General features: G+C 41.6%; 1 protein-coding gene and 1 non-coding gene across 13 annotated transcripts in view; both read right to left on the reverse strand.

The window, feature by feature from the left end:
* The window catches only part of pum1 (pumilio RNA-binding family member 1), a 95,580-nt gene that overhangs the window by 13,228 nt on the left and 69,917 nt on the right, over positions 1-12,435 (reverse strand). For all 12 annotated transcript variants that reach the window (XM_078567398.1, XM_078567396.1, XM_078567400.1 and 9 more), the window contains 4 exons: positions 11,918-12,047; positions 9,869-10,003; positions 4,031-4,168; positions 2,539-2,664 (listed from right to left, as the gene is read on the reverse strand). In XM_078567398.1, the coding sequence (XP_078423524.1) occupies positions 2,539-2,664; positions 4,031-4,168; positions 9,869-10,003; positions 11,918-12,047 (529 nt within the window). The remainder of the gene's footprint in view (positions 1-2,538; positions 2,665-4,030; positions 4,169-9,868; positions 10,004-11,917; positions 12,048-12,435) is intronic.
* On the reverse strand, positions 1,549-1,685 carry LOC144696179 (small nucleolar RNA SNORA50). Its single transcript, XR_013580096.1, has one exon. It is a non-coding gene; the product is annotated as a small nucleolar RNA SNORA50 (small nucleolar RNA).

The raw sequence follows: 12,435 nt of genomic DNA on the forward strand, positions 1-12,435 counted from the left end.
TGTTGAGTTCACCTTCAATGCCCAGATTTTCCTCCTCCTTATACAAGTTATTTAAACCCAACCCCAAAGGCAAACACCCCGAAACATTAACTCTGCTTCTCTCGACAAATGCTTCCTAACCTACAGAGTATTTCCAGCATTTTCGGCTTTTCAAATTTAAAGCAGAGGATTATGCTTTTTAAAAAAATATTCCTTATCCTCTATAAGCAGGAACAACCAAAATGTCTTTTTTTATTCTTTCAGGGGATGTGGGCGTCACTGTCAAGGCCAACATTTGTTGCCCATCCCTAATCGCCCTTGAGAAGGTGGTGGTGAGCCACCTTCTTGAAATGTTGCAGTCGATGTGGTGTAAGGTACATGCACAGTGCTGTTAGGAAGGGAGTTCAGGATTTTGATCCAGCGACAATGAAGGACTAATAATACAGTTCCAAGTCAGGAAGGTGTGAGAGTCAGAGGGAGCTTGCAGGTGGTGATCTTCCCCTGCTAATCTTGTCCTTCCAGGTGATAGAGGTCAGAGGTTTGGAAGGTGCTGTCGAAGGAGCATTGATGAGTTGCTGCAGTGCATCTTGTAGATGTTAAACACTGCTGCCACTGTGCGTCTGTGGTAGAGGGAATGAATTCTTTAAGTTGGTGGATGGGGTACCAATCAAGCAGTCTGCTTTGTCCTGGATGGTGTCGAACTTCTTGAGTTTTGTTGGAGCCACACTCATCCAGACAAGTGGAGAGTATTCCATCACACTCCTGAATTGTAGACAGTGGACAAGCTTTGGGGAGTCAGGTGGTGAGTCACTTGCCTTAGAATGACCAGTCTCTGAGCTGCTCTTCTAGCCACAGTCCAATTCAGTCTCTGGACTATGGTAATCCCCAGGATATTGATAGTGGGGGATTCAGTGATGTTAATACCGCTGAATATTAAGGAGAGATAGTTAGATTCTCTCTTGTTAGAGAGGCCATTGCCTGGCATTTGTGTGGTGCGAATGTTACTTGCTACTTATCAGCCCAAGCCTGCATGCTGTCCAGGTCTTGCTGCATAAGGACACAGACTGCTTCAGTATCTGTGGAGCTGCGAATGGTACTGAACATTGTGCAATCATCAGTGAGCATCCCCACTTCTGACCTTATGATGGAGGGAAGGTCATTGGTAAAGCAATTGAAGATGGTTGGGCCTAGGACACTACCCTGAGCAACTCCTGCAGCGATGTCCTGGAGCTGAGATGATTGACCTCCAACAACCACAACCCACTTCCTTTGTGCAAGATATGACTCCAACCAGTAGTTTTCCCCTGATTTCTATTGACTTCAGTTTTGCCAGGGCTCCTTGATACTGCACTTAGTCAAATGCTGCCTTGATGTCAAAAGTGCAGTCACTCTCACCTCTTGAGTTCAGCTCCTTTGTCCATGTTTGGACTAAGGCTGTAATGAAGTCAGGAGCCCAAGTGGGCCTGGCGGAACCCAAACTGAGCAAAAGCAGTGCCTATTGAAGTCAACAATCCGCAAATGTTTACTGCTAATTGCAGCTCTGAAGAGTTGCTGCATACCATGCCATCATTATGTCACTTGTGCTTAAAAGAACAGCTCAGTATTCAAAGCTGAGAAGCTCCAGTTATAACAAGAGTTTTACTGTCGCACTGCTGCTTGGCCTACGATACTACAATCAATGCATCACAGGTTCAAATGCAGTGCATGAATACAATTCCTTGTAACAGAGAGAGAGAGAGAGATAGTGTGTGTGTGTGGAAGGATTAAGAGATTGAGATGAAGATGTGTTTGGTATGAGAATATGCTGAATTCACCTTAGACGCTGAGACTTTTCTTCTACTACTGAAGTTATTTATCTGCATCCTCAAATAATTCAATACCAAATATTAACATTACTTACAAAATAACAGACAAAGTTGCAATCAAAATGCCCTAAAAACGTCACGTTGTACAAAATCAGATGCAAGTTCAAGGTTGATAGGGTACTCTTCATTTAAATTCACTTGATTAAAACGTTTTGCATTAAAGGCCCAATGTGCTGTCCACTGCAGTGCCAACTTTGCCTCAATTGGCATTACTCTCTCAGGAGCATGTGGGTACAGGCCCCAATGCAGAAACCTGAGCACATACTCTGGACTGAAAGTTCAGGAAGCACTGTCCCCCTCTGCCCACTCAGGTGGATGCAAAAGGTCCAATGGCACTGTCCAAAGAGAAGAGAAGGCAGTTTCCCCCAGTGTCTTGCCAATATTTAGCCCTTATACAACATCACTGGCCATTATCACACTACTGGTTGGCATATAGTCTGATGTGTATGACTTTTTATTAGCACAAGTGAAGGTTTAGAGCGATAGGCCAACTGGGTTGTTGCATTTCAAGGCTGGGATCAGATGTCACTGCCTATCTGGGACACTTCAATTAGGATACAGAGTGTTGGGTTTCACTTCTTAACCCACCTCCTAGATTCACATCCCAGTATGCAGAATTATAGATACATATATATATATATATATATATAACACATAGCCAGCTGCCTTAATAATAGTATGTGAAGGCACATACCTGAACTAACTGCTCTGTATGTTGATGAAGTTCCTCCAGAATAGGCAGGGTCTGCTCAGGCATGCAATGCTCTAAGATCCGCTGGATAACACGGCAGCCATATGGATGAGTTGATAGAGCAAACACCTATTGAATGAGATCAAACAGCTCAACAACGGGTTTTACCGTTTAAATACCGGAGAGGTGGGTGGGGGGGGGGGGCGCGATATTTTAAAGCAGCATGCACAAAAGTAAACTGATGCCGTCCCAAAATCTTAATCTTGTGCATCAGATGGCATCCTATCCAGAATAGTTCAATCACAGTGTTGAATGTTGAAGTAATTCCAATTCCAACTACCCACCCAAGTCTGCTCCACGTGCTGATGGTTCTCTGCGAAAAACACTCAAAACACATTTTTCCTAGACTGCACATTCGAACTGGCTCCACCTTTCCACACCACTTATTGTCTTACACAGCTGAGATCATATCTCGGCCACCTCTTCCAAAAATAAAATGCCTCAATTGCTCCAGGCTTTGCTGATAACAACTGGCTCTGGCACTAGAGATCAATTTGAGGCTCTTCCTTGAATCATCTCCAAAGCTTGAAGGATCTCATATTTCTTAAAAGATCATATTCAGAGCATACAAATTGTATCTATCCTGTTGTTAGCTCACTCTCATCTATTTTACTAATAAATATGTAATTCTACAATTTCTTGCACTCATCATCATCTTGTAACTTAAGGTACAAAGCTATGGTGTTGAATATTCCAACACCCCTCATTTATGATTTCCTAATAACTAACACATATTATCATTCCTCCAAAAAAGCTATGTATAATAATGCTCACTGTACACTGCGATGCATAAAAATGCTGATTTAGAATAAAAACCTCATTAGCAGAGTGTGGTGACAATGCACAATTTCATCAAGTTCATTACTCTGGGTTTATACAAGAAGTCTCTGTTTTCTGACCACATTATTAAATCAGTGTCTCAGTGTTTATGAATGGCTGGCAAAAAAAAGCATAAGCTACTATGAGGATGCATCATTTGAATTTGTACTTAATTCTTTGCTTTTGTGTTGTACTATAAATGGCAACATCTAACTTGAAACCTTCCCATGCATGCTACCTCTGGTTAGAAAATGGAAGCTGAGCTCTACTGATGTTACGCTTGGTGAAACCAGTCTGTAACTGAGCCAGGTTTAATTCCTGATGTATGCCGAATGGCCTTTGCTGCAGTGGGAGTAAATGTATTAATTGCAATTAGCTTCATCACCCGAGGGTTCCCATGCCCAATTGCCAGTGTTGGGCAAGGACGGTATCAGGCTCACCTGTGATACTCCCCAAAATTGCAACAGAATGAGATTACGTTATCTACATTCACACACAAAGAATGGCCACTCAGCTGAGTGCTAGCAGCACACAGCCCAACAGGAATCAGTGTAAGGGATGAATAAAAATTAGCCACAAAATACAAAAATCAAATCAGTCTCTTATCAGGTCATACCTGTCCTTGGAAAGCATCGATAATGAATTGCAGAGATTGTGGCTGTACACATTCAATGCACTTCTGTACCACATGGTTCCCATTCTGATCTTTGACACATTTCAGGACATGCCCATCAAGTTCCTTCACCATTTCGTTCTGTATACAATAGGGGAGATACAGAAAATAACATCGATAAAGGTTAGGCTTTAAGTTAGAAACATTCTCTGTTGGATATGGTCAATGGTCCATTCATTATCTCAGTGCAGAAATTACATATTTTTCTTTTCAGTTCTTGAGCTATTTTATATATGTTTTATCATTCCATTCCCTGATGAAAGTCTGCCTTCAACAATTGGTTATGTTAAGCTCACAAAATTAGTCCCATATTTCAGTATATAAATCAGACAGGGTTGTGAAATGTGCACGGTGTCGCTGAAAGCTTGAGAGATATATATCCATAAATATATATCATATATTATACACACACACACTGAAGTCAATATTTCCAAATATCTGACACAAAACTCTCAGCTCCCCCTCTGACAAAGCTGGCAGACTCAAAGGAAACAATCTTTTGGATAACACAGAATATATTGCTATGGGGCTATATTTTTGTTAGTCCAGGGAATAAAGTACATGCTAAATAGAAATAAATGAGAATGCTGAGAAATTAAGTGTCAAACAGATTAAAATGTAGCTAGAATGTGGCTTAGTCAGTAGCGCTCTTGGCTCTAAGTCAAAAGCTTATGGGTCAAGCCCCCCCCCTCCAGGGCTAGAATACAAATAAAATCTAGGCTGACACTTAAGTGCAGAACTGAGGGTGTGCTGCACTGTCAGGGGTCGGCTGAGATTTTAAACAGAGGCCCCTTAGGTGGATGCAAAGGACCTCACAGCACTAATTAGAAGAACAGCAAGGGAGTTCTCCCTGGTGTCTTGGCCAATATTCATCCGTCAAGTAACAACACAAACACAGATGATCAGGTCATATTCACATTGTTCGGGGAGCGTGCTGTGCACAAGCTGGTTGCTGTTTCCCCTACATTACCACAGTGACTACACTGAAAAGTACTTCATTGGATGTGAAGTGCTTTAGGGTGTCCGGTGGTTATAAAAGATGCCACATAAATGCAAGTCTTTCTTTTCCTCATGAGAAACTCAAGTTAAATTAATGGCAAAATTACATTATAGAAAAAGGCTTGATAGAATCTTAAATCTTCAACACTAATTTGCACAGTCTTTAAAAATAAATAAATGCATAATAAATTTAAGTTGCAATTTGAAAAATATTCACTGCATTGCATTATTAGCTGTATTTGGGGAGTTGGGTTACTGAGGCATGTGGAAGTGGTAATGGAACAGTGGCTGTGTGCACACAGTACAAAGAATTACACTTTCAGGAGCCAAGGGGAAGAAGAATTAAACTAGGAAGTGGTAATCAATGAGAACTCATGCAAGTCCACATGATGGAAATACAAGACAGTGATTCATCCCAGGCATTGTAAAGTATATACATACTTTGGCACTAATAGCCCAAAGCAAAACGGGATTACAAGGAAAAACTGACTGAACCAAGAGCCATCTGATATATGGAACTGCTATACTGGCAGCTGAGGTTTCAATTGCCGAGGCCCTAAGCTCTGGAATTAAACTCCCTAAATCTCTCTACCTCTCTCTTTCCTCATTTTAGACACTCCTTAAAACCTACCTCTTTGACCAAGCTTTTGGTCACCTGTCCTAATACTTCATGTGGCCAAATTTTGTTTTATATTGCTCCTGTGAAGTGCCTTGGGGGTCCACACTGTGTTAAAGGTGTTATATAAATGGAAGTTCTTGCTGTATCAAAAGAAACCAAGTTCCTGCATCCAGCATGGGAAACAGAATGGATAACCAGGAATCACAAAGAATGGAGGTTAAAGTAGCAGGTTAGAAATAATAACAGCTCAGAAATAAGTTTATTTGCTGCACAGATGATTTGATCTCATTCTTACTTCTTTTTGCAAAAGCTTACTGCTGACTCATGCTTACCGGGTAAGTGATAGACAACTATGATAGTGAGGCAGTAATTTCTGAGAAGCAGCTGCTCAGAAGTTAGGAAAGTCTAGCTCCTCTGTTCTGACTCAAGGAAGCTTGACAATTAGGTTAAAGAGTGCTGTTGTTAGACAATCAAGAGTGTATTTAGATAACTATACATTGGATGTCAAATGAATGGAGCAATACATAAGAGAAATGTTGAGGTTCTTCTGTGACTATATATATATTGTCATAATAAATGTTTGAAAAGTAGCTGAATCCAGATATAGGAGTTCAGAACACCTAAATAAAGGCTAGATTTCTCAGCTACCAGATCCAATGCAAGCCTACTTTAATTCTTTTGGATAGGAATGTTGGAATACATTTATGTTATTTTGGAATTTTTCTTTTAATTTGCCATAACCATTTTCCTTCCTTAGAACCATAGAAAAGTTACAGCACAGAAGGAGGCCATTCGGCCCCATCTTGTCCATGCCAGCCCGAGGACACCCAGGTGCCCTTTCTAATCCCAGCTTCCTGCATCCGGCCCATAGCCCTGCAGCTGACAGCACTTTAGGTGCAGATCCAGGTGCTTTTTAAAAGAGTTTAGAGTTTCTGCCTCTACCACCAACTTGTGCAGCGAATTCCAGACACCCACTACCCTCTGCGTAAAAAAGTTCTTCATGTCCCCCCTACACCTTCTGCCACTTATCTTGAATCTATGTCCCCTGATTCTAGGATTCTCCACCAAGGGAAACAATTTTATACCGACCACTCTATCTATTCCCCTCATAATTTTGTACACCTCAATCAAGTCACCTCTCAGCCTTCTTTGTTCTAAGGAAAATAACCCCAGCCTATCCAATTTCTCTTCCTAGCTACACTTTTCTAATCCTGGCAACATTCTTGTAAACCTCCTCTGCACTCTCTCCAGAGCAATTACGTCCTTCCTGTAATGTGGTGACCAGAACTGCACACAATACTCCAGTTGTGGCCTCACCAGTGTTTTATACAATTCCAACATTATATCCTTACTTTTATATTCTATACCTCTGCCAATGAAGGAGAGCATTCCATATGCCTTCTTTACAACCTTGTCTACTTGAACTGCTACCTTCAGGGACCTGTGTACTTGTACGCCAAGATCTCTCACTTCATCTACCCCTCTTAGTATATTCTCATTTATTGTGTAATCCCTGTAACTGTTTTACTTCCCTAAATGTATGACCTCACACTTCTCTATGTTAAAATCCATCTGCCACTTTACTGCCCACTCCACCAACCCATCTATATCGTTTTGGAGATTATGGCTATCCTCTACACTATCCACTACTCGTCCAATCTTTGTCACCTGAAAATTTCCCAATTGTGCCCCCCACGTTCACGTCCAAATCGTTAATATATAACACAAACAGCAAGGGTCCCAACACCAAGCCCTGTGGAACACCACTTGAGACAACTTTCCATTCGCAAGGGCATCCAGTGACCATTACCCTTTGTTTCCTGTTACAAAGCCAACCTTTTATCCAGTTTGCCACATTACCCTGAATCCCATGGGCTTTTACTTTCCTGACCAATCTGCCATGTGGGACCTTGTCAAATGCCTTGCTAAAATCCATGTATACAACATCCACTACACTACCTTCATCAACCCTTCTCATCACTTCCTCAAAGAATTCAATCAAATTTGTGAGGCAAGACCTTCCTTTAACAAGTCCATGCTGACCATCCCTGACTAGTCCATGCCTTTCCACATGACAGTTAATCCTATCTCTCAGGATTGATTCTACTAATTTGCTCACCACCGATGTAAGACTAACTGGCCTATAATTGTTTGGCATTTCCTTTGATCCTTTTTAAACAATGGAACTACGTTTGCATTTCTCCAGTTCTCCGGTACCTCCCCTGTATCTAGTGAAGATTGGAAAATCATCCTCAGAGTCCTTGTCGGAATTCAGTGACATTTGCTGGAGAATGGCTCCACAGATACTGAAATCCTTCAGTGTCGAACCCAAGTGGCTATTCTGCATGTGAAAGTGGACAGAGGCTGTTAGAAAGCTATTTAATTGTGCCACACATAACAACCTATATCCAGACTTGCTCCCTTTCTAGAGGGGGGGTAATGTATGAATCAGCAGCAAGAATCCTAGCTGGCTTTTTCTTATGCTTAGCCTATGTCAACTGTGGCACCAAAATGATGCTCAGACGCAAGGGCAAATGCTTCAACCAAATAGGCCAGCAGAGATCAAACAGCAGCACCCAAGCCATATTTATATAAATAGAGGCACAGAGTACAAAAGCCAGGAAGATATGTTAAACCAATATACATAGATATTCAGGCAACTCAGTCCTTCTTATTGTGTGGAGGATTTTAGCAATTGCCTCTTCGGTGGATAAATCCTAATTCTGAACACCAAGCTGTGTCTAACAACTTGAGGTCCAAGGAGCTAGTGACAAAAATGGATTTACCTTTTATATCTGACCCAAAAAACTTCACTCTATACTATGCTGTGTACTCTAGTAACAGAAGAGGACATTGGCAGGCTGGTGCACACATAGCAGATGAAATTCAGTACAGAAAAGTATGAAGTGATACATTTTGGCACCAAGAATGAGGAGGGCCAAGACAAGCCAAATGGCACAACTCTGAAGAGGTTGCAAGAGGGATCTGGTTGTGTTTGTGCACAAATCTTTGAAGGTAGCAGGATAAGTTAACAAAGAAGCCAATTAAAGATTTGGGATCCTGGGTTTTATAAATAAAGGTATAGAGTACAAAAACCAGGAAGATATGCTAAACCAATATAAAACACTAGTTCAGCCCCAGCTTGAGTGCTGTGTCCATTTCTGGGCATGGAAGGATGTGAAGACTCTGCGGAGTGTACAGAGTTAACAGCATGGCTCCACAGGGGTGAAGAATTATGGTTATATGGATAGACTGGAGAAGCTGGAATTTTTCCTCCTTACAGCAAGAGAAGGCCAAGAGGTGTTTAGAATCGTGAAGGGTTTAGATAAGAGTAAATAAAAGAGAAACTATTTCCAATGGCTGAAGGGTCAATAACCAGAAGAGCAGATTTAAGAGCAGAACTGGCAAAAGAAGTGACATGAGGAAAACTTTTTAATGCAATGAGTGGTTAGGATTTGGAATGCATTGCCTCAGAGTGTGGTGAATACAGATTCAATAGTAGCCTTCGAAAGGAAATTGGGTAAATACTTGTAACAGAAAAAAGTGCAGTAGATGAGGAAAGAGTGGGACTAACTGGATTGCTCTTCGAAAGATTCGACTTGCAGACTCGATGGACCAAATGGCCTCCTTCTGTACTTTACCATTCTATAATTACAAAAACACAGAACACTTAGCATACCCAAATGAAAGAAAATCAGAAGTGACCCAGGGTTATGGGGTGGTGCGAGGAAAGAGGGGGGTAAGTGAAACAGACCTACTCGAGGTAGGGTTGTGTGGATTTGAGACAATTAATGTTTCTGTTCAACAGCTCCCTCTGATTTCCTGCTTGAATTACAAAACAGGGAAACAGAGATGCTTGAATGGAAAGTACTTCAATATTTGAAATGAACATATTAATCTTGACTAACTAGCAGAGGAGTTTGAATCACAAAATAAATTGCTGTCTGATTCAGTTTAGTGAACTGTATGCAGGGGTGGGGGGATTTCTTATTTTGGTCCCAAGAAATTGCTCTGTGATTTTCCACCCAGGCTAATTAATGGACAGAAAAACGTGCAGTTTTCCCATATTTTTGTTTCCAGCATGTGCCTAGTGGGAGACCTCCTGTAACACGCCCAAAAATAAATACTTGGATCATGCATTCAAGTTCCAAATTCAATCTTACAATGATCTGCTGGTCTGGGGGAATAGATTCCAGAGCCTTCTGTATCACACGACAGCCATACATCTGCAGTGCCAAAGAGAGAACATGTCCACGAATACGTTGAGCTAACGCCAGCTTCTGATCCAAGCTTCCAAACTAGAGAATAGGGAGCACAAGTTTTATGAAACAAATTTAGCCACACGACCATCTACATGGCAAACATTTCCAGAATTTACAGCACAAAACAGGCCAATCTTAGGCTCCACACAAGCCTCCTTCCACCATATTTCATCTAACCTTACCCTGCTTATCCTTCTATTCATTCTCTGTAACCATACTATTTGATATGCAAGTTTCACATTCTTACTGTTCTCAGGGTTAAGACGTTTCTCCTGAATTCTTGAAAACCTCCTCAGAAGACTGAGTGAAGCCAGATCAGACTTGGGGGTTTGATCGTTTTTTTTTAAATCAGCTTGCATTTCAGCCAATGAGCAGATACAACATCACTGACTAGTTTTTTCTTTTAAATAGATAGATCTGCCACGCTCCCATGATAGCTGTTCTGCAGCTGAGCCACAAAGATTGTGACAAATTTGCTGATTTCAGCCACAAGGTCTTAGAAGTCACTTTACAACTTTTTTCCCCTCAAATCCGAACTGGGGAAGGAAAAGAAATCTATCCACTTGATCACGAAGCAGCTTTCCTGCTAGAGAATATCTTTACATCAACAGGATCGAGATTAGGTTGGGGTACAAGAAAACAAAAAGGGTCAAAAATAGGGAAGAAAATGGAGGGGGGTGGGGGGAGCAAGGGAAATGAGTTGACATTCTATATTATATATTCTAAAGGTTAGAGAGATTCCCAACATGTTCATTTGGTGCTTCAAATCAGGCTTCAAATGATGCTTCTATCAGGGATATAGCTAAATTTGCAGATGACGCCAAAATAGGCGGGAAATTAAGTTGCAAGGAGGAAATAAGAAATTTACAAATGGATATGGACAGGTTAGGTGAATGGGCCAAAACTTGGCAGAAGGAGTTTAACATGATAAGTGTGAGGTTATCCATTTTGGTCGGAAGAATAAAAAGACAATTTATTATTTTAAATGGAGAGAAACTTCAGAATGCTTCAGTGCAGAGGGATCTGGGTGTCCTTGTGCATGAATCGCTGAAAGCTAGTATGCAGGTACAGCAGGTAATAAGGAAGGCAAATGGAATTGTGGCATTTATTGCTAAAGGAATAGAGTATAAAAATAGGGAAGTGTTGTTGCAACTGTACAAGGCATTGGTGAGACTGCACCTGGAGTACTGTGCACAGTTTTGGTCCCCTTACTTGAGGAAGGATGTAGTTGAACTGGAGGCGGTTCAGAGGAGGTTCACTAGATTGATTCCAGAGATGCGGGGCTTGTCTTATGAGGAGAGATTGAGCAGTTTAGGCCTATACTCGCTAGAGTTTAGAAGGATAAGAGGAGATCTAATTGAGGTATATAAGATGTTAAGTAGACGTGGAAAGGATGTTTCTCCTTCTGGGGCATTCTAGAACGAGAGGCCGTAGTTTTAGGATAAGGGGTGTTGGATTTAAATCAGAGATGAGGAGGAATTATTTTTCTCAAAGGGCCGTGAATCTGTGGAATTCACTACCTCAGAGTGCAGCGGATGCCGGGGCACTGAATAAATTTGAGGAGGAGATAGACAGATTTTTAATTAGTAACGGGTTGAATGTTTATGGGGAGAGGGCGGGAAATTGGAGTTGAGGCTGAAATGAGATCAGCCATGATCGTAATGAAAGGCGGGGGGCAGGCTCGAGGGGCTGAATTGCCGACTCCTGCTCCTAGTTCTTATGTTCAACAGAGGGGAATCCCAAAGCACAAGCAAGAAATTTCTACGGTGTATTTCTTTTATTTAGACATTAATTAGTAAAAGTTTTCATTGTTTCGCTGATGCTGGTGATTCAAAGTAAAACACAAGCCATGATCCCACCCCTTGCCTTGTTTTTATCCCACACAACCTGCCTAGCTTTGACAAAAAAATGTTATCAGTTGAGTGTAAAGAAATCAAAATTGCTACTTACCTCAAAGAATTTCTGAATTACATAGTTTCCAAAAACATCCACCATCAGTTGATAGGCGGCCTGTAGGATTTCATTAAAAACCAGTTGTCTTTCAGCAGGAGTAGCTCGTTCCAACTTAAGTTGAATAAACCTGCGGGCAACAGGTATTTTAAGGGTGTGCACAGTGACATGGGTAAAACTGCACCTTTCTGCTCATTATTATTTTGAGGAAGTGACATGAAAGGCTCTGTAGCATATACCAACTCGCCTGGTTGTTTTGAACTGCTTCAGAGACTCGCAGTGACTTGAAGCATGAAAATCAGGCTAGGTACAAGGCATGTTCAGCGTGCCCCGCCTCCCAGCAGCAGCCAGGTGGAGCCCATTCCTACAATCCCCTGTATGGCACATTTTCCAGCCTTAGCTCTGCCAACCTTTGGTGGTCCAAATCAGAAACTGAAGAAACCGCCACAAAAAAGGCATCTCAGAAATACCTCCCCAGGTCAGCAGGAGTGAACATCTAAGGACATGTAGGCTCAGCT

Source organism: Cetorhinus maximus, chromosome 21, assembly GCF_964194155.1.
Source record: "Cetorhinus maximus chromosome 21, sCetMax3.hap1.1, whole genome shotgun sequence".
Classification (NCBI taxonomy): Eukaryota; Metazoa; Chordata; class Chondrichthyes; order Lamniformes; family Cetorhinidae; genus Cetorhinus; species Cetorhinus maximus.